Source organism: Papilio machaon, chromosome 13 (assembly GCF_912999745.1).
Source record: "Papilio machaon chromosome 13, ilPapMach1.1, whole genome shotgun sequence".
NCBI lineage: Eukaryota > Metazoa > Arthropoda > Insecta > Lepidoptera > Papilionidae > Papilio > Papilio machaon.
In genome coordinates this window covers 2,479,213-2,507,047 of record NC_059998.1, presented here as the reverse complement: position 1 = coordinate 2,507,047, position 27,835 = coordinate 2,479,213, and the positions used below count along the sequence as shown (strand labels likewise).

The window sequence follows — 27,835 nt, the reverse complement described above, 5'->3', positions numbered from 1 at the left end:
ATCAACTTGTTCGAGAGCAAGGTAAAAGATTTTCACGGCTACCCACTAAGAGCATTCGGCGCCGAAGTATTACCTTTTCTAGAAATACGAAATAACAGCGATGGATCTTATACGCTGCATAAAAGGGATGCCATGGTTTGGAACACAATGGCTGAGTTAATGAATTTCACACTAGACCTGTCACCTGCTGAAGGAAAAATTAAAGAACCTTTCGATTATGACTTGAACATTCAAATGATTTTTGCCTTTTCACATAGAAAATTTGATTTATTTCTATTCCCTGTTTACCAATTCGATTTAGTTCTCGTAGAAATAGATAATACCTTCCCATACAAGGAAAGTGGAGTATGTTTCCTTGCGCATCGTGCTGATTTTGAAACTGTTCTGTTCGATCAAAAATTGTTAATTAACAATTTAGGACTGGTTCTTCAATTCCTATTATGCTTTTTGTGTTCTTGGTTTGTTTTCTTTATATTTAACATAGAGCAACGTCAACGCGTTACCTTAGACCAGGCAGGGAAAGACCTCGTCAATACCGTAAGGACCATACTGTCTATTGGTCTTTACAATCCACCCAAACGAGGTTCATTTCGTATTTTCTTTATCATATCTCTTTGGAGTTTCTTCATTATTAACTTCTCTACTCAAGCAGCTATTATTTCGTTCTTTTCTGCTGCTAAGAGAGGCAAAGAAGTAGACACGTTTGAAGATATTGCGGAAAAGGGTTACATCGTCGAAGGTATGGCGTCGCCTGATGTCATACTACCGGATCATAAAGAAGTTTATCGAGCTATTAATTCAAGACTAGTTTCAAACAAAGATTTATTCGGTTGTGTGAAAAAGATGAGTAACGATAGTCATAGATTTTGTTTGTTGGATTGTGCGGTTTGCAAATATTTGGAAAGAAACAAAATGAATGAGAAGGGTGAACAGTATTTACACGTAGCCAAAGACAGAGCTCATGGACATTACCTGAATATGTTATTCCAAAGAAATTCTGCTATAACAGAAGTGTACAACAAGTATATTTTAGCTATAGTTGAAGCGGGTTTAGTTAACAAATGGGAGCAGTACAGATTTACGGAAATCAAAGAAGAAGCGCCAGTGCGAGCGATGGGCTGGGAGGACGTGGAAGGAATTTATAAATGCTATGGTCTACTTCTTGCAATTAGTTTTATTACGTTTCTGTGTGAAATATCAATTAAACTCATCAAAGAAATGAAGAATTGCTGTTCTAAAAACGTTAAACTATGTAGAAAATAAAAAATACTTTTCTAGCGTCAAACTTATAGTGTACCAAATAGTTATAATTAAGTTTTAAGGTAAAGAATTCATAACTTTTACGAATTTTGAAATTGCTGTGCAAGTGTTGGACATATTGAATATTGTTTTAAATGTGTAAAGTAATAACGTAATAAATTTTTATCAATAAAACCTTTTTTGAAATTGAAATTGCCTCCTCATAAAACCTTTTATCTATTCTCCTTTCCCTTCCCCCCTATTCGTGAAAGGAACGGATGGGAAGTGGATTTGACGGAGGTGAGAAAGCACAGAAAGAGAATATTTCCACTTCACGTTAATTAAAGGTACACAACACATCTGAAATTGCAGATGTCCATGGGCAGCGGTTGCTTCACTATTTCGGAGAATTCCGGTGGCTGTTTGCTCGTTTGCCATCTTATAATATGAAACATAAAAGTTCTAAAATTTATTCAGCTATAGCTATAAACCATATATTATCGAAAGTGGCGACGCGTGAGTCAACATATTTCACTGTAGCTTGATCTATCTATAAAATAGATAAAAATATAACGATTGTATTTGAAATATGTTAAACATTTTTTGAATCCTTACTTTCTTTTCTTTATTTTTAAAATCTTTAATATCATGCTTTATTTTCAACCTTAATTTTTATCGTTGTATACTCTTTGCAAGGTACAATTGATTTGTCTCTGGTTATTTGGCATATTTGTTTATGGGCGGATCTTGATTTATTATGGTACAAAGAAAAGATGGATTTGTTGGTATAACAAAAAGTAAAATACAAAAATAATACACTCAACGCTTAATAAAAAACTAAGTTTAATGGGAAATTCGCACAACAAAAGTAATCAGTACAGGGACCATAAACAGGCAACTTATTCAAACCGAGACGCCCAAGCATTTACAAGTCAGGTATAATTTACAATGAAACGAAAACTTGCTAATGTCATTCTCAGCTGAACATACGTAATATAAACGCTTTGTTACTCATAGCATAATATTAGACTTAATTAATCTAACATCGTTCTGCAATTTTTTATACACAATGATCGTACTATTACAATACATTTCTTTTGTTTCGGATGTCTTTGTTACTCGAACAGGTGATTATTGACAATAATATATTTTTGTACATAGTTTAGTCTGTCCCATTTCGTGGGCAATCTTAGCGGGCGTTCCTTCGTTAGCCTAACGAGTAACCAGTCCGTGTACAGCGCATCGCGACCTTGGTCTCGAGTTTCTAGACGAAGGTTAGTGGAACATATATACGTTTTACCATGAAATGAATATCTTCTTTTGCTATTTTACGGATGTTACCAACGACATTGATATATCGGCAAATAAGTGATTAAAACATGATATTTAATTGATTTTAATGCAACAAATATTTCAGATGGAATGATACAACAATAAACAACCAGTTGGAAGCAAGCAAAACAGCTTGGCCTGTTGCTCACAAAGAGTCCATTTTTCTACCTGAATTTCCAATTACAACTGACCTATTACAAAAAGATTTTCAAGTTGTTGAGGCAATTGCTAAGGGTGCTTTTGGAGAAGTCATAAAAGTTAAGAAGAATGATGGGAAAGAATATGCACTAAAAGTGCTCAGTAAATCAAAGGTATAGATTTTTTATTTAATTTTCATTGGTTATTGATATGATTTTGTTTATTTTCAAAATGTCTGATTTACATAAACATCATATTGATAAAATTAAAATTAATTTTGTTTAAGATGTAAGAGAGTATGTAAATGATGACCATCTCTACCCTGATACCACTGAATGTGGCAACAGTAATAAATGCCATATGGTATATCTTTGCAAACTATAAAAATAAAAATTAATGGTTGTGTGTGTGTCCATTATGCATTTTTAATTTATCTATCTAAATGTAATACAACTTTAGTATTTAGGTTGAATATCAAAGGCCACTGCAATGATTTCTTGACAGAATAAGGTTTTTCTCATGAAACTCTCATAGATTATACATAATAAGCTAGTTTTAAATAAGTGTTATAAGTTCTATTATTAGATTTTACTCTTTATTGTCTATGGTTCGACAACCTTTTAACAGATAATAGTAAGTAACCATTAGGCATTGTTGTTTTCAGGTAGTTACTGAAAGGGCTGTGAGTCAAGTGAAGGAAGAAGCACGTATACAGTCTGCCTGCGGACACCATTGCTTCATTGCGAACGCTATCTCCCGTTGGCAGACAAAGAAAACACTTTATATTGGTAAGTTTATACTAGTATTTGAACTGAATAAAATAGGGATTATATAAAAATTATGGATCCATACATTATAGTATTAGTAAGAGTTGATATCTGACATTTAAGTACATAAAAAAATGGATCAAAATTGAAAGTTAATAAAATTGTGAAACATCTTTAGCCTTGTATTGGTTATACTATCAATAAATTATTTCCCTATATTGAAGATATAGTCTAAGATCCCGCTGCAGGATTGGTGTGCTCATCGACTTTTTGTTTAAAACCAAATTTTTATGTTTATTTATAGTTAAGAGAATATATATTTACTAGGGTGCCTATAAAAATTTGGCCGCCATTATTTTAAAAAAAAATATTTTTAATTGATTTTTGGTAAAAAATTTCGTTTATTTATTTTTTAAATAAAATAACGTCTACATAACGGTAATTAATATCAAGATTCTAAAAAATCACGGTTGCCGTTGCGCACCTGGCCGCACCTCTTTGCAGCCAGGTGTAAACAGGTATGATTTCGATAAATTTATACGTTTATAACCTATTTTTATTAATTATATGTCAAATTAAAGCTAATTTTTTTCTATTAATTATCATATAAAGTTGCTCAATTAAATCTGGCCGCAAATAAGGGTTACTGGCTGTTAAAGATAATAAATATTTAAGGTAGAGTGAAAGAGAGTTAGCGCGTAACATCATTTGTCAGACGAGGACAGCGATTGCCGGCTGTGCGACGCTTTTAAGCCATTGCGCATGCGTCGAACGTTAGTGTTCTCAACTGAACAGATGCGGCATTTTTATTCTAACATAAAAACCACGCTGTTTTGGAGTTCGTAATAAACAACGTTTTATATTTACATTGTTATTTTTCTTTTACTTAAGTCACCTTGGTTTTATTTTTTTATTTTTTAAATTAATATTAAATATCGACGTTCTAATTAGCAAATTATCTAACTCCTTTTTAGAGAATCTTTTATTTGTACGAAAAAAAACAATTACTTCAAAATTTATTATCATTTTAAAAAACCATTTAAAATTATTGTTATTTATATCTAATAGAGATATAATATTTAAGTTTGAATCATTCAAATAATTTGTAATTGGATTATTGCTTCATCAAAATGTTAAAAAATCACCCTCTAAAAAATAAGGAGTTAGACAAATTCCTAACTAGACCGTCGATATATCAAATCAATATTAATTTTTTGTTGCAATTTTTAAATTTGTCATTTTGAAAAAAATTACATATTTTTTGGAGTATTTATTATAAGTCGTCTCTATTACTCCCCGGTGGTTGAGAACACTAACGTTCGACGCATGCGCAATGGCTTAAAAGCGTCGCACAGCCGGCAATCGCTGTCCTCGTCTGACAAATGATGTTACGCGCTAACTCTCTTTCACTCTACCTTAAATATTTATTATCTTTAACAGCCAGTAACCCTTATTTGCGGCCAGATTTAATTGAGCAACTTTATATGATAATTAATAGAAAAAAATTAGCTTTAATTTGACATATAATTAATAAAAATAGGTTATAAACGTATAAATTTATCGAAATCATACCTGTTTACACCTGGCTGCAAAGAGGTGCGGCCAGGTGCGCAACGGCAACCGTGATTTTTTAGAATCTTGATATTAATTACCGTTATGTAGACGTTATTTTATTTAAAAAATAAATAAACGAAATTTTTTACCAAAAATCAATTAAAAATATTTTTTTTAAAAATAATGGCGGCCAAATTTTGATAGGCACCCTAGTAAATATATATTCTCTTAACTATAAATAAACATAAAAATTTGGTTTTAAACAAAAAGTCGATGAGCACACCAATCCTGCAGCGGGATCTTAGACTAATATAAGAAAATGCTTTGGGCAAATCTTAGCTCTTAATCTAATATTATAAATGCGAATGTTTAGATGGATTTTTGTTACAAGGTATATCCATAACATCTCAGGCTACTTATTAAGCTTTTTTCAATGTGCAGACGGAGTCGCGGACGGCTAATGTTAAATAAATCATTATCGTATCTGAAATCCTAAGCTTATTATTTTCCGTTTAACACTACTGGCATATTTGTTGCTACATCACACATCTTTGGAAAATGTTTATACCTATTACCTAAATAAACATGGCATTTAATTATATTTATTATTATTATAATGTGCATTGGCTAAAGTTCAAAGAGACCACTTAGGGATGCCGTGATAATCACTTGGGTACCTTGTGACCCCACTATCTGTCTAATTATAGGCATATCTGTGTGAGTTATTAACAATGTCTAAAGGAAATATGTTTACAATATAAATGTACAATTGTCCTTATTAATATGTGATAATTATTACTTTTATATAAATATTTTTAAGATAGTGAATGCTGTTTCATTCCGTCTTATGATCTTCCATTTTCCAATTTCTAATATGTTGGAAATTTTGAAGTGGAAACTTCACCCATTGAATTTTTCACTGCCAATGTTATGAGTAAAGAGGAAAGATGTTTTTAATGCTTTAAAAATGTGTTGAATTTCAATCCTTATTAATATTCTATTTTTATAACTATTTGTCCAATAGCTAATATGATATGTGGTTGGTACATTCTGGCTTTTTTTTTCTTAACACAATACAGCTCAGTATTTAAAAATATACTTATGTCCTGTCACAAAACTTTAATGGTTTATGTTTACAAATCAAAAAAGTACTTCTATCAATTATTTGAATATTTATTTAATCTTATATTAATTATCACATTGGTGATTATTTATAAAATGATAAGGAGTGACCTACTAACAAAGGTGGATGCTCTTTATGATTAACGTGTCGTATTGTACATTATCGCCAGACTTATTCACTTGTGTTTATAAAAGAAACGAGGTCAGGTCTGCTTTAATTGTGTCATTGGGCTATTTGATTACAATGAATTTCCTTAATTACACATAGCTTAAAGGTCATTAACAACCAGTGTCAAATATTTACATAAGAAGTATATATGTTTTTTTTTTCGTAGTTTCAGAATACATTCCCTGCGGTGAACTGCTAGCTTTACTCGATAAATATAGGAAATTACCCGAAGAACTTGTGAAAGTGTTTGTTGCTGAGATTGCCATAGCTATAGGTGAGTGTATGATAAAGCAATAATATTAGTAAACATTCATACTTAGAGTTGTATAATTTTGGTTGTATCCATATGTCTTTCTAACTTTTCACTCCTTACTGAAATTATTTTGTCTTGTGACAAGAGCTAAGCTAACAACAAAGTAAATAGCTATTAGGCAAAAAAACCTGATAACAAAAATTCGAAACTTCAAATGTACTACACATTTTTTTATTTTCTTCGTAATTTTATTAAACAAGTTTGTTATCTCATGTATGTTTTTTCAAGGTTACCAGACGTTAGCTTCGCTCCTATTTAATTCAGTCTCAAATAATATTAAAACAATTGAATTGAATATCAACTTGTTCTGTTGATTTTTTGTTAGATGAAATTGATTTTTAAAATTTTTAACCACCCCATATTTTTGCTACAAACGTTAATGTTATTTTTATTATCAATAAATCCACATTTGACCTCAATTCTGCCCGTTGATCCCATTTAAGTAATCATTAATTCAATTTCTAAAACGCAAAATATGTTTTCGTTCATCTTTTATTATTGAATTATTTACAGATTTTCTTCACAATGCGGGTGTTATCTACCGAGATTTGAAGCCAGAGAACATACTTTTGGATACAGAGTATCACATTAAACTTGTTGACTTTGGCCTTTCGAAGTGGCTGTCTATCGGCTCACGGACGACCACGCTCTGTGGAACTCTCAAATATATGGGTAAGTTTTTTTTTTTCAAATTACTTTTGTCATCCTCTTGTGTTCGGATACAAATGAAAGGTACGACGGTATAACTAAAACGGTCATTTTCCTATTTCAGTGTGGGATTTGACTCGTTGAATTGTTTAAGTGTGAGATGGGTCGGTGCGGCGCCGGCCGCGTCACTTTTTCCCTCGAGACTATCTCGGGCAGTGCTTAGCGGCGCAGAGAGAGGTGATTATGTCAGCGGCGAGGCGCGCGGCCCGCCAGTGACGCCGGCGACATGAACGCCCGCAGCATCTCCTTCGAAATGTCCATGGAGGGCCGGCAGGTGGACGAGGTGGTGGCGAGCATCTTCCACACGGTGCTCTTCCACCGGTCCAGCGGCAAGTTCACGTACAACAACGAGGAGAGCTACTCGATCCGCACAGTCAGCTACATCGACGTCGACTGCGACTTCATAGACTTTACGTACGTGTGCTGCGAGTCGGACGCGCTCGGGAGATGCGTCAAGAAGGAGATCTCCGAGTTCTCGGACATGCTGCGCACCGCCAGCTCGTGCCCGCCGCGCGGCTCCATCAGTCTCGAGTTCTTCCAGAAGAGGCGAGCGCGCTGGCCCTTTCAGCCCGAGTGTGTGCCCTGGGAGGTGTGGACGGTGTGCTGCGAGCTCACCGAGACGCGCAACGACCACGACATGCACTCGCGTCACGAGAGCGTCGTCGAGATGCTGCAGGACAAGATCGTGCACATCACGGAGATCATCAACCGGCACGAGTACGTGCCGAAGATGCCGAGCCGCTCCGACGCCGACCTGATATTCGACACTTCGTACGCGGACATCCAGCCCTACCTGTTCAAGATCCAGTACAACTTGTCGGGCGCTCCGCCCACCTCCGTAGGAAACACAGTGCGCAAACTCATCCGCGATACCCTGTCCTTGTGACTACTTGCGTGTCCATGTTTCGTATTGGAGCTGTGGCTGACCTATGAGTTGTGTAATTTCTTATCTCCCAAGTCGATATTAACCATTAGTACCGTTTACTTCACCTTTATATTTTTCTCGTATATTATTATAGTGCATTCGTAAAGTTTGGCGGAGTCGTTAGTCATAGAATATATTTTAAACTAACGGTGTATAACATGTAATGTGCAATCGTTAATAACGTGTGGCAATTAATGTAAATAATAGATTATAATTAGTCTTATGATGTTGTTTTTCTGACTATATATTTTTAATAAATAATAACTTGAAATGTGTGAATTATTTAGTATGTGATTTCATAGTAATAATGTACTTATTTAGCACAAAATTATGTATATGTATGTAGACTGAGAGAAATAGGTCCGATCATAACTAGTCTATAATTTAACTCATTATTTTCTAATAATTCGTGTAATTTGTCTTTATTTTATTGATTGATATATTTATTTGGTGATATTCGTTTTTCTATTGTAGTGTTAGCTTTAATACAATAGTTGTAGCTTTATTATTTGAGAGCATTGGCTCCGGAAGCTGGTTGATGTGTCCACTCATTTCTATCATTTAAGATTTAATTTGTCTTATCTATCTTAAGTTAGCGGCTTAAATAAATGATATAATTTATGTATACATTGTATATTAGAGTAAATTTCTGCCATTTTTTTCCGTATAAATATTTATTAAGACAAACTGCACGGAGCAGGGATTTTAATTATTTTAAAAATATATTAATTCTTGACATTATAGTTTCCGACAGTTGAGTTGGCACGTGGCGCGCAAGTGTACTCTAGATCTCGGCGTGCCAAGTCAAATGTGAGATCAAATCTGTCTTATGAATCTTATTTTGTGATATTTCTAATTCGATGCCACATTAAAAAGTACACTGAAGTTTCACATTTAATAATAAATATCTAAAATTACATTAAATGATAACTAACAGTATAGTTAGATGTAAATATTGTACAGTATATAGTTTTGTCTTTGTAGATAAGGTTGACATATTAAGAGCTTTATAAAATTTAATGTTTAATCCAAATTGATATAAAAGCGGTAAATAATAAATAGTGTTCAGAGGACTAATTTTAAACGTAGAAAATGGTGCATAGAATTAGAAATGAGTATATTAGTATATAGTTTATTAACCTTCTATATAATTCGATGTTGCTTTAAACCGCAATAGAAAATACATTTCAGAAGCATAAACTTTCAAGTTTAAATTTAGATTTTTCCAAATACAATTCTTATGGTCTCTTGGATATTTTTTCTATGATAAAAGTCCATCCATAATTGATGTTCTGATTTACTTTCCTACCTCATTTTGTGACTAGAATTAGTGTATGATTCATCTCGATCGGGAAGGATTTTCCCCATTTTCCTAGTTATATTTGTCAGCGTTTTATTCACCAAAGAAGAGGCTGTACGTATTTCAACTGCGGGAACATTCAAATTTATAAATCTATACGAAAATATCTTAACTATTATAAATATGATTAGATATATGATAGGCTCTTTATATAAAAATAAAACGCTTATTAAGCAGGTTTAAGTTTCATTACGCATAACTTAATTTTATCCATATTATATTCTGTATTTGGCGTGGTGTGAAAGTAATTACACTTACATAGTTTAGTTTTAGTACATTTTCCCTTCCTATTCTTTATTCTTGTAAAGAAAGGATGGGAAGGGTAAATGTTTTCTTTTCGTACGTTTTATTATCCGTCGATTAAATTGGGCGAAATTAAGCTAATGTCTATGAGCAGCGGTCGTTTTGCTATTTCAGAGAATTCAGGTGGCCGCTAGCTCGTTTGCCATCTAAAAAATAAAAAACATATATAATTTGTGTTTTTTTTTATTACATAATATCAAATTTTTATAATTTTAAAGACACACTTTTTAGTATCTTTGAGATTCTATAAGCCCTAATGCTTTAATATTAATATTACAAACTACTATAACTGGATTATGAATTCAAAATATGGGCTGGAATCCCAGTTGATTGTCACCCATGTAAAGTGTTAAAACAATATTTCTTTATCTAATTGTATACTTTTTCAGTCTTCAATAGTATTTAGGGCCTATCATATAAAAACTTTTGAATAAATTCGTCTTTTTCATATCAGTGAGTACCTTATAAGAGATGATGCGTCGCCTGTCATAGTCTGGCGAGTCTGGTGATAGGACAATATGTTTTAATTCTATCTTAATACCTGTATCGTGCCTCGTTATAAGTTTTAAAGTTATTATATATCGAGCACAATGTAAAATATTATATTAATTGCACTAAATATGGCCTTATTTGAAAAGATTTTGATATATGTGTCTAATAATGGCTGTTTTATAATAGAGTTTATGTGTGTAACGGGAGATATATGTTGTGATGTATAAGTTCAAAAAAAAAAATGCAAAAAATCTTAGTCTTGTGATAATTTATACTATAAATATGTGAATAAATCATGAAGTATTAACATAGTTTTTTTAATTTAAGATTAATTTTAAATCATTAATATGGAATGAGAAATATAATACCTATATAGTGATCTACTTTCGGAATCGAAGTGGCCGAAACGCAGGAAGACTTGCCCTCTCTGTAAAGTCGCATTACTCTGGGTTGAGAAAAAGTAATATTCTTCTGAGAGGGACTACAGATGTATATTAACTAGCTATTAGCCTTATCATGAGGTATATAGGTACAATTCAAGTGGCATCATCTAGGCAGGGCCGGCGTTAGCGTAGGGGGCGATTGGGCCCAGGACACTGAACAGAAGGGGCGCTGCAAGTCTGTGAATTACACAGTCTTACGTAGTTGTAAGGGCTCGATTTCCGTAACTCCACGGCTGCCGCGTATTTTGTGTGTGATAGAGGGAGCCGGAGAACCTTCCCCTGGTGCCCTTTAGAGCTAAAACCGTTACTGTCTATAGGGGGTTTCTAATACGAAAACGATTGAAAACAATAAAGACATGCAAAAGTGGTAAAAGTTATCTCTTTGGAGAGATGGATTATCTGTTCTATGAATCATCGTTCAGAATCATGTGTTACCTATATGTGTTATTGTTGATTGAAAAATGTGTACGTTTCCACACTCGTGGTTCTCAAACAGGATGTACCACTTGTAGCCGATGCCAGCAATTGACATTGTCAGTTTTTATTCATGCTAATCCCTTAGTTTCGGGTTATGTAATGTATCGCAATAACACAGTCATCAGTAATTTTTTTTTGCTTTATATCTAGACCATAAAAAAACTACCACAGTTGGCCAACTACAGTTGATCTTTTTTGGACACGCTAATTTTAAGGACTAATGGATTTGAAAAATTCGTTTTATATTTGATAGCCGAAGTATATACAGTGAAACCTGGTTAAGTGAGACATCAAGGGACCTGCAATGTCGTTTCACTTATAGAGGTATTCCACTTACCCAGTGTCTCAGATATACAGGTATAAATAAATATCTGTCTCATTTACAGAGGGTTCCATTAATGGAGGTGAGAATCAGGTTATTTCAGTTATACAGGTGCGATCATTAAATAAAATAACGTGTTAATAAAATAAACTTCTTCGCGTGTCTTCCCACTTTCATAAACGGATATTAACTTCAGTTTTTCACGTAATGATAACGATTGTAGCTTTCGTTTTGACATTTTCATTTTCAAATAAACATCTGTATGATAGTAAAGCGAAACTAAAACTGAAGGTAATTGAAGCTCAAAATTTGTACTTACGTACTTGGAATTACGTGTGGAATTTGTGGGTAGAATAAGAATGAGTAAACAAACAATGTTATCTCAGTTACAGAGGTTTATGCATATAATATTTATTCGTTGTCTCAGTTATAGAGGTAACTATGATGATAAATCGAAAGAACAAATCCCAGATATAGAGGTTTACCTCGTCCCACTAACAGAGGTAATTCAGTGCCAAAGTGTTGGGACCTCAGCATGAGTTCCAGTTATGGAGGTTTCTCACTTATCCAGGTCCCACTTAACCAAGTTTCACTGTAGTACATATAACAAATGACACCAAAGTCCAAGTACCATCCATGTTCAGTTCACGATCACCCAAGAGAAGAGAAGGAGTCAGACAGAAAGACAAATATATCGATGTATTTCCGTTGTTTTATTGTTGTCAGTTGTGCTTGTTGGTTATAAAATTAATGAGTTGTCTTGTCTTACTGATAAGATTAAATTTCGATTTATATTGCATGTTTTTGGTAGCATGGCTTAGTACTAAGTATGTGTCCTTTCTCGTTGTCCGTAGCCCCTGAAATTCTTAGTCGGGAGCCGTATGGTCATGCTGTTGACTGGTGGTCGTTGGGCGTGCTTGCTTGTAGGATGTTGACTGATGAGGTAAGTGCTATTTAAAATCGTATACTGTCACAATGTTTTCAAATGTCTTATAGATTAAAAATAATCTTGATATTAGTTTTTATGACTTTTTTATATTGAGAACTAGTTTTTACCCGCGACTCCGTCCGCGTGGAATAAAAAAATGCACACAAGATAAAAAAGTTCCTATGTCCGTCTCCTAGTTCTAAGCTACCTCCCCATCAATTTTCAGCTAAATCAGTTCGACTGATATTGAGTTATAAATAGTGTAACTAACACGACTTTCTTTTACATATATAAGACTAGCTTTTACCCGCGACTCCGTCCGCACGGAATAAAAAATAGAAAACGGGGTAAAAACTATCCTATGTCCGTTTCCTGGTTCTAAGCTACCTGCCCACCAATTTTCAGTCAAACCGATTCAGCCGTTCTTGAGTTATAAATAGTGTAACTAACACGTCTTTCTTTTATATATATAGATAAGAAGATTTTCATATGGTGTTGATTTATTTTGAGAAAAGGACTTAAGTTACCATTAAACGTTTCTAGGTGTGGCAGTTAGTATTTTGTCACTACATTTGTATCATAAACGATATTCTTCTATAATATACGAAGATAAAGTACTTTTGATAATATTTAACATCCATTAAAAGTTATTTTATGTAATTTAAATTAATTCCTTAACTTTATAATATGAAAATTTAATCGTAACCAACTGATCGTTGCAAGGAAATAATGTGTATGACTCAAGATAAATATTCATATTGCAATATAGAATCGTCTCCATTGCTTAAAATATTGTTTTGCCGATAAATTTGTTTCTTAACAAAATGTTACACACGTAGTAAGATATGCCCGTGTATAATTTGTGTGATTCTTGTTTCCATTATAAAACATTAAAATGTAATAATACGTATAGTATATTTCGTTATGCATTCCTAAGAAGTTAATTTCATATTTTTATAGTTGGTAAACATTGACGTTTATTAATACTATTTTGAAATAAATTTTTAGAAATCATATCGAACTTTGAAATGTGTGAATACATACAGTTAAGAAATAGTCTTTTTTTACTATATTTTATAAGAAATACTTTAATAATAATATGATAAAAGTAAAAGACGTATAATTATAAAAAGTAGTTTATTTCTTACATTACCGGAAATTCGATAATTTACTTCGTGAAATTATAATTACAACGTAGGTAATTTCAGCTGAACTATTTAAATAAGTCTCTAGGTCTAATGAATAGTCGAGTGGCGTTCGTAGGAACGCGGGTAGGCGACCGCCATCGCAGCCACGTGGGACTACTCTTACGCGGTTCGCCGGGCGGAACGCGCGTGTCGAGGCTCGCTGTCGACACACGCCTACCGCCAACTGCGCTTATTTCACTAATTTAAGATTTGGATCCCTCGTTCCCCTTTTTGTCGGCGACCTCCTCTGACGATTCCGCGCTATCGCCCTTCTTTTCACTGCTCTCGGCGCTCTCCTCTGAGCTGTCAGCTGGCGCATCGCCTACAGGCTTCTCCTCATCTTTAACAGTTTTAGATTCTGCTTCACTAGATTTCGGTGCAACTACTGCGGCTACTGCGGCCTCTGCGACGGGCGTTTCCTTGGCTGGCTGGCTCGCTACTACAGTTTCGACCGCCTTAGGTTCTTGTTTCTTTTCTTCTTCACTTTCTTTCGGTGCTTCTACTGCCGCTGATGGTTCAGCCGCTTTGACTTCTGTAGCGGGTGATGCGACTGCTTTTTTGTCGTCAACGGTGTCGCGAACTACTCGTAATGAATCGTCGACGGAAGCTGAACTGGCATCGCCAGATTTGATTTCAACGGGTGCTGCTTTTACAACAGGTGCCGTGGCTGGAACCTCTACATTTTCTGGTTTTTCCTCTGTTTTAGTTTCCGATGGCTTGCTTTCTTCAGCAAGGCTAGTTTTTAGTGCTGGAACGGGAGTTTCTTCTTTTTTTTCATCGGAAATGGGTTCGGCATTCTTTGTCGCTGGAACTGCTTCTTCTGACTTTTCAGGAGAAGAGATGGCAACAATCTCATCAGCGACAGCAGCAGGATTTTTGACAGCTGCTACGACATCAATTGCTTCCTTGAGTAAAGCGGATTTAGGTGCAGGTACAGATGGTACCTCCTTGACTTCATCAACCTTAGCTTCAGTTGCTGGTTTGACTTCCTCAACTACTACCGATTTTACTTGAGGTTCATCTTTTTTTTCTTCAGGCTTAGCTTCTTCAGATTGTTTCTCTACTGGCTTAACATCAGACTCTGAATCAACTGCAACAACAGGCGCTGCTGATTTAGGTTCAGGAGCTTCAATCTTAACATCTGGGACCACAGCTGCTGGAACAGAAGCTTCTGACTTGACTTCTTCAGGTGTCGGTTCAACCGGAGCACTCTTAACTTCGGGTACTTGTGGTTTTTCAGACTCTTTAGTGTCTACTGTTTGTTCAGGCTTTTTTTCTTCAACAACCGCGTCATCAGCTTTTACTTGAGGTTGTACTTCGTCAATTTTGGATACTGGGGCTGGTTCAGCTGCAACAGGCGCCACAGGTTTTTCCTCAGCGACCGGCATCGCCAGCGTCACAGCCGCAAAGGCCATGCAGAATATTAAAACCTTCATTCTGTAAACAAAAAAAATGCTATAAGTTGTTTGACCACGGAATCTAAAAAAAATTACTTATATTTATCGTACGCTAGTGAACTATGAACGCAGTAAGGCCAATGTTACGAGTCTGGCCGGCTTCGATGTTTTACAGCAATTTTCCAATTAAGGCTGAATCACCTTAAGGGCTTCCGATGAGGGTACCCCCTATCTGTCACTTGAATAGAATTGAACATAATTTAAATAAATAGGATGCACGCTATTGTTGTTGCAACGTCTATAATTTGCCATTTGAGTATACATCGTTATTTCACATGAGAATAACAGATTTCAAAGGCATGGAAACTTTTCAAATAAATACTTCTTGCTCTTTATGGAATAATGTACCTTTTGTGTTAATGCAGGTGTCTCATGTGCAATACATTAAGGTAGCCGGTCGTAGGACCCGATCCGTCTATTTATAGCGGGCGACCGAGGAGGCTTTAACGCGATATCCCAGCTCCTACTGGAATGCGGTTTCGCGTCGATCCGCAAATAGATTAGATTATACTTCGTGCTATAAAATTTACTTGTTTTACCTACGTTTTTTACTGACTATTGCTATAATTTTCATATTAAAAACTGTTTCTATTACGAAAAATAGTTTTGTCTACAATATAAACGAACTATTTAGTTAAGGTTCGAGGAGTTTGCCAGGCCTCGGCAGGAACGGTAACATATTAAGGGTAAGATTATTCTAGAAAAGTTTTATCAGAGTAATAAAAACAGAAATCGTTCTGTGACTTCACACAAGATGGACACTTCCTAGCGCGTGCTTGGTTGGCAGGATGCGAAACGCGCGTCGGTAATATGGATGATCCGGCCAGACGAGTGACGAACGTTACCTGAATTATAATCGGCTCATTGAATAGAATCGGCAACTAGAATGCACAATAGATGGCATCGCATGCGTGCTGTGATTCATTCTAAGATCCGTAAGTACATGAAGTATGAAGTTCCAGTTAAGCACCCCCTATCTTATCTGGAACTACAATTCCTCTTAGTGTTGAAGAACATGCACGTCAATTGTTTTTAAATAGAATTTTTCCATTTAATATATGTATGTATGAACTACAGTGATCAAAAAAAAATATGCTACTATTTTATAAGGTCAAAAGAGTGCATTAAACCCATACATCAGATGAGTTGGATATTATTTACAGGTTTTTATCCGCAGCAATCAATGGCTCCAAATAAGTACATAATGACTTTCGTAACCCTGGTCTTATACGATTGTTACCTGTTATTACGCTCGACCTGTTTCTACATGTAATAAATGTCTTTTATATTTTTTATGCATCTGGCTCGAACAAAACGGCGCCAGAGAAAAAAAAGATCCAATTTTACAGCCAACCTATCTCGATTTAATAAGACAGATAAAATCCTGTAGAACTGGCTCTTGGAAACTGTGATGTATTTTACCTAGAAACTTTGCTATTATTTTCAGTGGTCGATTTGAGTACTTTAGACCTCTGGAGCAAAGTTAACGGGATGATACCGCATTTTACGGTTTAGATATGAAAGTCGTCTAACTACTATGGAAAACGGCTAAAACACGTACATTTGTCCGGTGTCGGCACCGATTAATTTAGTGCCCATCGGGGGCCTTTCATCAGGGTGAGTGGGACTGGTATTATTCCGCGGACGCGGCCCGTCGCTCACTGACACACCGGACAAATGAGTGTTTAGCCGATTTCCATATTAATGATAATGTCTCACGAAAATTTGAATAATTGGAAGTCGTCTATTTTAACTCTTTTGCCATCTACTTCTTTCTGATATCTTATTTGGTACAAATGTATGGTTTTGTTTCAAAACGGCGCCATGTTAGTTGCAAAACGGATAAGGTTGATATAAAAGATTGTTCGCGAGTTATTTTCTGGAAGGAAATCCTCGGCGCGGCTGAGGGCAAGGATTGTCGCCTTCCCACACGGCGGCCAATCTTTCAATTGAAGCAGCGCATGCCCAGCTCATTGTGCCAATCAAAAAATATGCCGGCGACGGCTGTTAATACTTATGTGGTGCTTTTCCACGTTACGCGATGCTCCTTAGTAAGCGCATTATGTATCGTTTTTGTGACAATATTGATTTTTTAATCGATTTAAACAATAAATCGACTTTCATGCTGGCATATGACTATTATTTTAATTCACTAATATCTATCGGATCTAGTTATCATCGTCAACTCTTTTAGTCCCCACCGAGGGTCTCGAAGCCTACCCAAGTTAGGGGTGACTAGGCCATAGTCGACGTAGTCGACTACGTAAGCCCAGTGCAGGTTGGTTGAATCGGCCGATATGTGCAACTTGCATCCTACGTTTCCCTTCACTGAAAGAACGTCGGAAAAATGTAGGTGCATAAGAAATCCAACACAAACAACAGAACAACTTTGGTATACACGACGGCGATCGAACCGATCGATCAAAGTGTGGATTTCGGTCCGGTCCAATCAAGCGCATAAGACTGCGCCACCAACGCTTTTCTAGTACTTTCTAGTTGATTCTATGTTATGAAAGCTTTGAATTCGTTAATGAAAAATTCGTTATGAAAACTTGAAAGCTTTCTTTATCTACCCTTAAATCCAAAAAAGATATAAAAGCATGTCGGTGCTTCGATAAATAAATATAAAATGTTAATTTTTCATTTAAATCCAACCTTAACCGTGATCTGATTATATTTTATAACAATTTTCTCTCATCAAGTACGTAATTGTTACAGTTGTATCGGTTACGGTCAAATGAAACTAAAAAACAAATGTGTGCATTACGCAAATACCGGCGTTGAACCGTGTCGCATGGATATTGTCGCAACATCGTTGAGAGATCAAATTTCGCAAGGCCCGTGTCATAAAAACCACGTAACTTATTGATATTGTTAAATAGATCTAGAAACGAACGAAACAAGTCTATAAGCACTAAAAAGTCGCTAAGTAATAGACTAAAAATTTCCACTCTATAGTTTCAAAGCTAATTCCAGATTCGTAATCGCAGTTACCAGTCAACTTATTTGGTTGACAGTTATTGTATTAGGTAATAAATAATAATTTTCACGGTTAAAATCTTCACGTTAGTAGACAATCCATTCTTACTCCTGTCGTTTTGCACACAATCCAAAAGTTCCAAGGAGTTTCTTACATATATCACAGCAAATATATTGAACATACTATGTACTTTTATAAATAAAGATATAAAACATTTATATATATTTACCGGCTATGTTCTAGATAACAAGTAATCTAGTAAATCGCAAGTTAAATTATTTTTAACGAGCTATCAAAAGCAATAAAATGCACGGAGATGGCAATCGCAGCTTGTTTTGAAATTAACTCAATCGTTTCGCAGAACATCGGTATCGTCCTTTAGATTCAAGAGACCTCATCCGCGGCATAATGATGGCGAGTCGTGACTATTCTATAGTGCAATTACTTTACCACGTCTCAGCCGAAGTTATTCTGCGCAGCATGTGTCGGAGAAGCAACGCCATAACTCGTGTTTACATTGGGATCACGTATTCTGAGACAATTTGTTCCCATATTTATTTGCTGTGTTTTAAAAAATTCTTTAAATCTCATGATCACGATTATCATTATGTTGCTCTTAAAGTAAATTTTATTATGCTAGTCACAATGCGATATCTGATTATCGTTTTTTTAGTGCTGTTGGAAATTACTTCTAAAGGACTACGTTTCTAAAAATTCTACCATGAACGTTTCCAACATTATATTCCTTTGATATCAATAAACTGTCAGCCGGTCCAATTGCAAAATGAAATGCATTGTACAGGTTTCCTAGTTTTTGAAATAAGTTGCACACTTACGTGACGCGTAAGAGACTTAGAGAATTTAAATGTAAGCTTAAATATGAATTTAAATGTAAATTTAAATTCTTTAAAGGGTCTTTAAATGTCATTTAAAAGTTTTGTGTTACATCGTGTCGTCTCTGCACTCAAGTCCGTGACTAAACAAGTCTTTATATTTTAAATTGACCTTTTATACTTTGACAAATGTTTAACAATTTATAAGCACCTTTATTCCATGTTAAGCATTTTTTTCTTTACAACAAAAAAAAAACCCCGCAAATGTCAGTGTCGTGTGTCAAACGAGTTTAGCTTCCATCTATCGCCGTTCTTGCGAACGGCATTAATAAGTTTCGTTCATTCATTCATGTGGTCGCGCCTCGGGCGAAGTTGGAATACGTGCAATTGTTTATTACATTGTAACTCACATTAAATTGGTCACAATCTGACATTAAAATTCAAGAGGAGACGCACCGGTCTGTGGGTCCTTAAGATACAGCCGTCTAGATCTGCCAGACGATTTTTTGTTAATTCACGGTTATACTCTTTAAAATGAGACTGATGTCTTCGCTACTTCTTTAATTATGCTCCCTACTTTCAGATAAATTGATCAATTACTATAGGGCTAAGTTTCGTTTCTCGTGTTTATTGCCTTATATTGTAGTCTATACAATTATCATAGGCTGTTAGGCAATTTTTTTGATTTTATCGTAGGTTCTAATCCTAAAATTACTATCGCTCAAGTCCACTCCGTTCTAGAGGAATGGACAGAGATAACTTAAAATTTTCAAAGTTTACCTTGTTCTATTTGTTAATACAAAAACCCAGTCCTTGATATTGTAAGTGTTACATGAGAGTCAAATGTCATCGCTAGGCAGTTTAATGTATTCATTTTGAGATAATAGGATAGGCAGTAGAAGCAATGTCTGTGGACAATGAGCCTGCTGATCGACGCTCGAACGTTGCACAATGCAATCGATCGAATAACGGGTTTCATCAGACCAACGACGCACCCAATAAAAGTCCCATTTGTAAATAAACGATAAAGTCAATAACAGTCGTTATGGAAAACATTGTAAATGGATTAAATTACACGACACCCATGTTTACTGGTGGTATTTATGTATCGGTAAATTTGTTTTCATACGGATTCCAACGGCATTCGCTAATGTGTTGGTTCCGAGGCAGTTTATTTTTATTTAATATAATAAAATCTTTTGCAATTTTTCTTCTAACATTTATTATATTAAGTACACACACAACTCACGCCTGTTACCCAGAGGGGTGGGCAGAGATCACGGACTTCCATTTGGTGTGGCCAAATGAACCTCAGCCATCCACTTTTCGCCATTTCTAAGCATTTCATAATTTACTAAGCGTGTCAATGAATTACAGAATTGTTATAATAATAATAATTCCAATTCCAAATTCCATTACATAAATACCAAATGGTCATGAAATCTGTTACATCAAAAATACACGTTGCTCCATCATATAACCGGTCTATTGAGACGAACACCAATGAAAATTTATATGCGGCTGTTAAAATTAAAAACATGCTATTAAAAGATGCACTTAATTATTTCAAATTACAAAAGAAACTTTTTATAAAAAGCAATGAATTTCATTTAATTGAATTGATTACCACTTTTCAAATCTTATAGCTCAACGGGAATGGCTGGAATGGCTCACGCCCCTTAATCTCACTGGTTAATACATAGATTAAGATATCATTACGGACAATAGAGATTTTTTGGTAACTGTGAAATCATTATTTATATTTTACATTAAGAAGCGATGGATGGATTGCGTGAAGTTATACGATCAAGGAAGGATTGACTTTTGAATGACGAATAATTATTAAAATCTGTACAAAGTTTACCTATCATATAAAAATCTTTCTTTATAACATTAACACAGATTATAAATTATACAGTAAGAGATTCGATAATCATTTAATACGATTCCGTAAGTTGACTTGTAATATGTCTAAAGCTTTAAGAGTTTGTGAGTGTTGTAAGCCAGATTATACAACAGGTTGTATTTCGAAATATAATATACGAGGTGAGTGAGTGAGCATCTCAGTTGGTGCATATCTTAGGTCAATGCCAGCGGAAGAGTGTAACGGCACCGGTCAGCCCGCCCGGTGTAAATGTCAACAAAATGTACCCGTTCTGATCCAAACTCGCTCCGACTTTACTTATATAAATATTGATGCCGATTGAATAATATTTCGTTTACACACTGACATAACTATTAGGTTGTTGACTTCTTGTTTTGATTGATTTTATAATGATTTTCTTTGGTGTATAGTTTTCTATTTGCTCCACTTTTATTCCGTCTTTGTCAAAGTCTAGTACATCTATTGTATCTACTTTGTATTTGTCGATGCATTACGGAAAATGCATTTATTTAAATTAACATTGTTTGCATGATTTTATCGTTGCAAATAGTACAGTCATAGAATGAACGCATAAGTAATTATTATTATGAGCTTATATGTCTTACTTTAAATTCGATGTACTTTTGTGACAACCCTTAACGAAAATGTCGATGTTTGATAATGTATTCTAAACAGTATCTTAGATTTTACTAACAAAAACATTTTGCTATGTCAATTAATGTGAAAACGTCAAGCCCTTCTAATAATTGCCAAGGTTCTTTTGCCTGCGTACATAAACACTGGTTCAACAGTTTAAATAGGAAGAATTTTATATCTATTAAAAATTTATGTTCAAGGCTTCACGCGATTTCGCATGTGAATATTTAAATTTAATTGTAGAGAATGTTTCATGCCTATTCAATTGTATTGTCTAATTTAAGAAATAGGTATCATTTTTTTACTTAGCGATAAACTTAACTTCAAGATATTTAAAACTAAACTACAGCTGATTTTTTATCAGGAATTAATATTATATTTCAATTCTAGACCCCTACTTAAAAGGTATTTATTACTGATGAAAGTCTTGAATTTTTCATGTTCGAAAATCAAATGTATCTTGTTAGATTAAAAAACTATTACCTACATTGTTACTGGCATGTAAAACTATTTACATCGTCTGAACTTATTTTTATCTCAATGTCTAATTCTGTGGATTTTCTTTAGCTAACGTATTGTTCGGCTATTTGTCCTTGGCTGTCGGAAAGTGTTTATTGTGTGAATCTCAGTTACAGGCTTGACTAAATATCCGTGATCCGTGAAAATCGTAATAATGGACCATTGTCCCCTTCGGAAGGTTACCTTGAGTTTATACAATTCTTTAGCAGCTTCGAGTGTTTCAGGTGGACGAAAAAGTGTTGTTTTTCTCGTTAATGATATTGAAACTCAAATATTTAATTGAATCCCTATATTATACAAAATAGTTGTTTTTTACATGACGGTTCCGACATATATATCAGTGTTTTTCTTACTGGTAGCTGCAAATGCGAACAATACTATTTCAGATTCATTTAGTATAGCGATTTGGCTATTGATAACTTAAACTACTTATAGAACTTTGATGATTGTCTTAGTAATTTTTATTATTATTTTATATGTAGAGTTCATAAAAGTGTATTTTTTCCTTTAATAACGTTAATGTTGTAATGCTGCGAAATTTTACGCTATTATAATATTGCGAATTTGCGCTTGAAAGATACTGCGTAAATCACATTACACGTGCCTTAACTATAATTTGCTGGACATTGTAGGCGGCAAGTGTCGCCATATTATTTTATTCTATTACGGGTATTGTAACAAGGAATTATGAACCGTCCAAATCAATATTTTGTAAATTACGTGAACTAAAAAGTCATTATATTTTCACTTTTATGTCTTTGCTTGGTTTTTTCAGGCATGCGTAAATGGTACTGTTATATTAAATGTTAATACAGGACTTACGGTGGTTTTTTGAGACCTAAATCTGCGTTTAAAAGATATTGTTTTCTCTGTTTTGTCAAAGATAATGACATGGATGACGATATGTTTTATCGATATGATTACAGATATTTTGGTCTCAGAAACCCAAGGTTAGTGCGGAAAACCTTGTAAAACAGAGGTATGCGTCTAAAATCAGTATTTTTTAATCTGGCAACTCAGGGAACGCTCCTGTCAGTCGTTATGATTGATTTCTACATCATGTTATGCTCTTGTTTGCGCGGCGGACGATTATGGCGTTCTTTTGCAACAAAAGCTACATCTTTTTTTATCTCGATCTAAATTATATAGCTCAGTCAGGGCTGAGTCATGGACATTATTAGTTTTTCTTATCCTTTGTGCGATAAACTGGAAGGTGTGCTGGCGATTTTTTATCATTGTTATGTTTCGCTTTAGTTCATTTACAGTACGACTACATTTTAATGACCAGCGTTACGAATTTACTTATTATTTTTAAATTATTATCGATAAAGCAAATTTACAATAAAATTAATTTAATAACTTACTACCAAATAATTTTTGCGACGTAAACAATTTTAACTGCTACGAAACTTTTTCCCGTCTTTAGTTTGAATGTAACAAATATCCGATCGTAGCACTATAGATAATAGCGACGAACAAAAAACAAACTGTCGTGTTATAATTTCCAAATAATTATCATAACGATTATTTAGGCTTTTAAAGAAATATTGGTAAATAATGCTTTTATATTAATTTTACCATGAATAAATAGGCAAACAAAACGTTATTAATTTATGCAATTACTTGTCAAATCTTTAGTATCTAATCAATATTTCCTAATACTGTTTATTTAAATTTAATGTCATGTTTATGCACATACAATTAAGGGTAAATATGTCTTAGTAAGGTGAACGGTTAAATTCAATAAACCTGTTGCTTCGCCTACTTGCTAGACCTTGATAAATATCCATATCCATAAATAATCCTATAATGGGCTATTAAACAATTAACAATCGATGATTCTATCCGAAAACAAGCTTTTTCAATTTAAGAAAAAAAACTAACTTGTCCGAGCTTAATAACATAGTTAATACAAAATAATAGAGTAAAATTATTTATAATCGCACGCCGTCTCTATTAAATATTTTTATTTAAAATTATTTATCAATAGTTAGTACTTTTAAATTATTTTTTATATATCTAAACTTAATTATATTTAACATGGTACATTCTATAGGTATTGCCTTAACGTTAGCCTTTGTCCCAGGCACCAGAATCTGGTTATCCGTCCTACCGTGAAGGATATGAAGGTCTTTTATTTATTGTATACACATACGGACAACGTATAATGTTTGTATTATCAATCAATGAAGTTTCACTATTTCACTTCGTTATTGGGTCTATTTCAAGCATTATTTTGATTTAAAAAAGGTTTTATTTACTTTACATAAATAAAATTAAAATTAAGTAACGGAATGTATGAAAACATTTATTTAGAAATTTAATTTTTAAGGAAAAAAACATTAGTATACGTTGGAAAAATTAGCTTGAAGAAATTTCTATTTTATTTAAACTTACCTGAAGTTAAGATCCTTGCAATTTGAAGAAGCGTCGAAGGAATAACCACTTACACAAGTTAAGAAAATTATAACTGTTATCGGGTTATTTGTTAATATGCTAGCGCTGTGACGGTCGGTAAGGTATTGGTGGTTGTTTGATAATGCGCTGTGTTTATATAGGCGGTGCGTTTCGGAGACGCGACCACTGCCGTTGCAAGTCTTTACATCCATCTCCACATTACGAGCTTCTCTTTGTAGCTTTGTGGCCATCTTTGTTGTTAACTTTATTCCAAATTCAAATTTCAACGTAGCATTTTTTTTCGTTTACTTTTTAATTTAAGGGCACAATTGAAATATAATGGAATATAAGAATATAGGGTATGTAAGTACTTCTTCAAAATTAAAATATAAAAAAAAATATAATAAAAATATGGCGATTAATTAGTAAAGATCTTAAGGTTGAATAAGTCTAAAACGGTAAAAATGTCATTGGTATTCAAAAATAATTAAAAAATATAAATTTAAGTATATAATTTATTACTTAAAAGATAAAAAATAAATTTTATCGTAGTTTTATTTTCAAGTTAGTGGACGAGATAAATATCTATTCGAAACAACCATTAGGTGATTTGGTTTTGTTTATGTTCCCGTTAATCGAGTGGATGGAAATTTCCCAAGTTTAAAATTCAAATTGTTTCAAAATATTTACTCTTGATATTTGAAGGTATATATATTTAACCATTATATGAACCATACTAACACCGGTTAGTGGAGCGCTATATGTTATTTTACTTATATTAGCGTTTATGTGACTTATAAACAAGTAAATAATGAGATTTTTATTGTTATTACATTTATCTTATATGTTTATTTTTATGGGTATGCTTAACATCTAAATGCACTTTTTCACACACACACGCACATACACAATTTTGTTTATATGTATTTTTATTTCTTAAAGCACAAGATTGCATAATTAGTAAAAATCAAACAAAAATCTTCACGAATGTTTTCAATGTAAATATGTTATGATATATAAAATTTATGTCCAAATTTTTTAGTGAGATTAATCCTTTTACCATTAGCTATTCAATAATCTAAAAAAATTACATAAAAAATAATAATTGCTCTTTTCCTAAACTGTAATAAGTTTTAGTTTGTATAGGTACATTTCTTCTACAAACCAAATGTTTCACATACAAAATTATTTTGTACTTGAAGTAAAACTAGTTTTTTTAGCTGACTGACAAGGGGGTAATGTTTATAAGGGTTTGTTTATTTTACTCATGTGTAAGTTACTTTGTGTCGGCGTATAGCCTAAATTATTGAACCGATTTAAACGACTGAGATGTCATTGGATTCGTCTTCTTCCCCAGAGTGTCATATAGTATATCATAGTGACACAGAACACATCTCGTGGACGTAGGAAGTAATATTCTAGATTAGTGAAAAACAAGTTCGAATCTTACTTGTCATAACTTTTTTGACATACCTAAATCAGTTTTGCGATTTTTCCGAGTATATTCTAAAATAAGAAATGATTATATACAACGTTAGAGTTTATTTAATGAAAATAAAAAAAAAACAATATAGTTTTAAAATCCTTGTTTTAAAAACCAGCTAGAAGATGGCGCTATCTCATCAATTAGACCCTCAAGTCAGTCGGGATTTTTTATTAAGGCTAGGTTATTTCTATTTTCGTAACGAATACGGCCGAACTTTTATGAGGACATTCTATAAAACAAGACCATTTTGTTGTTAGGTCAAAAAACTTATTATGTTTTACCGTTTTTATTAAGAAAACCGTTTGAAAATCACACACCTAGACATTCTTAGGAGAGTTAAATTTAACCTTCGTTTTATATTATCTATAATGTTTAGAGAACATTACGATAAGTCCAATAAGGCCTATAGATTATAATCTAAATCATCACTTTAACTTTAATGTCGTAAGTACGCTAAGTGTTATAATAAAATAGATAAATATTATTTGACCTTGCTCTTAGACTATTACGTGAAAGTCGATTTAGATATTTCAAAATTCCAATCGATTACCACTTATAATAATGTAGTTTCGTATCTGTATTCAAATTTAGGGCACATCTTTATTACAAGGCCCTTTTTTGAATTCCTAGTAATAATGGGAACAATAACGAAATGATTTTCTTGTTAGTTAACGCGGCTAAAACTACTTATACTGGCTGGAAATCTGGGCGAGATTTCATGACGGACATCCCAGTAGGATATAAAGTAACAAATCTCGCAAATTAACCTTCACCCTGATGACGGGACAGAATATGTTAGCCGCTAGGCAATAGGCAATACTGCTAACATTAGTGTAGCTCTTATCTTATGTGTCAAGGTGAAGAGCGAAACGAGATGCGAAGGATTTTGTATTATAAAGTCCAAGGCCTATGTTATGGGCACGGTATATAACTTATCATCAGGTGAACGCCCTATACGTGGTATGTGTGGTAACAACTATATTATATTCGAATAAACATGTAAATTGATTGTCCAGTATGTCATTTTTGGTTCGTCAAAATCTCGAAATCGAATTCCGAATGTTTAGTTACACCCTGTATTAATAGATAATTTTATAGTGTACTTATTTATGATTACGTAGTTTATTAAATTACGCGTCAACTGAGAAGCCTTGCATTTCTACCGATGCTGGAAATAGATAGCTTAAAGATCTAATCATAGACCCGACTCATGCACGTCTAAGTCGGTAAATAGCGCTAGGAAACTTTGCATCGCTTCTTCGTAATAGCTACTTTGTCAAAGTGGAGGTAACTTATCGAACAAGTTGGATACGATAACTTGTTTAGATAGTAAGTTAAGTGCATAACTTATAGCTACCCATGATAAATAATAAATACGGGAGCATTTTCTTGTAGTAAACAGGATTGATTATTTAATCTTACTAACGTTATAAATGCGAATTCTTAGATGGATGTTTGGTTGAAGATATCTCCGGAACGGCTAAATGGATCTTGATGAAATTTGGCACAGATGTAGAACATAGTCTAGTCTAAAAGAATTCATAGGCTACTTATTACTTTTTTTTTAATTCCGCGCGGACGGAGTATCAAGCGATAGCTAGTGATATATATAAATAAAAAGCAATATTAATGTAATATGTTACGACTAAATTAATTTAAAGGGTAATAATTAATGTTTATCTTATAATAATTAGTGAATAAACTCATTTACAAAATCGATCGCTCTTAATTTTCAAAGAAATATTATCCATTTTATTTTGCGTAGTCCTGATTAATATGTTTTGCATTCGAACGATTTAGGTATAATCAACAAAATTTGATGACTTGTAGACACAAACAATAGGTAATGGCACAAAATATTTT

At 33.8% G+C, this 27,835-nt stretch overlaps 3 protein-coding genes across 3 annotated transcripts in view; 2 read left to right on the top strand and 1 right to left on the bottom strand.

The window, feature by feature from the left end:
* The first annotated feature begins 1,958 nt into the window (after window positions 1–1,958).
* LOC106717912 (serine/threonine-protein kinase S6KL) overlaps window positions 1,959–27,835 on the top strand; it is a 50,792-nt gene continuing 24,915 nt past the window's right edge. The window contains exons 1-7 of the mRNA XM_014511871.2: window positions 1,959–2,175; window positions 2,401–2,513; window positions 2,657–2,882; window positions 3,374–3,497; window positions 6,488–6,595; window positions 7,148–7,306; window positions 12,519–12,607. Coding sequence (XP_014367357.2) covers window positions 2,086–2,175; window positions 2,401–2,513; window positions 2,657–2,882; window positions 3,374–3,497; window positions 6,488–6,595; window positions 7,148–7,306; window positions 12,519–12,607 — 909 coding nt within the window. The 5' untranslated portion in view covers window positions 1,959–2,085. The remainder of the gene's footprint in view (window positions 2,176–2,400; window positions 2,514–2,656; window positions 2,883–3,373; window positions 3,498–6,487; window positions 6,596–7,147; window positions 7,307–12,518; window positions 12,608–27,835) is intronic.
* On the top strand, window positions 7,441–9,158 carry LOC106717914 (autophagy-related protein 101). Its single transcript, XM_014511873.2, has one exon. The coding sequence runs from the start codon at window positions 7,569–7,571 to the stop codon at window positions 8,226–8,228; it is 660 nt and encodes a 219-aa protein (XP_014367359.1). The 5' UTR covers window positions 7,441–7,568; the 3' UTR covers window positions 8,229–9,158.
* On the bottom strand, window positions 13,713–24,627 carry LOC106717913 (protein bangles and beads). Its single transcript, XM_014511872.2, has 2 exons — window positions 24,487–24,627; window positions 13,713–15,216 (listed from the first exon to the last, which is right to left on the bottom strand). Exon 2 carries the CDS (start codon window positions 15,213–15,215, stop codon window positions 13,983–13,985), a length of 1,233 nt encoding a protein of 410 aa, XP_014367358.2. The 5' UTR covers window position 15,216; window positions 24,487–24,627; the 3' UTR covers window positions 13,713–13,982.

Excerpts from the sequence above, each read along its gene's own strand:
- LOC106717914 (XM_014511873.2), top strand. The coding sequence starts at position 7,569 with ATGAACGCCCGCAGCATCTCCTTCGAAATGTCCATGGAGGGCCGGCAG.
- LOC106717913 (XM_014511872.2), bottom strand. The coding sequence starts at position 15,215 with ATGAAGGTTTTAATATTCTGCATGGCCTTTGCGGCTGTGACGCTGGCG.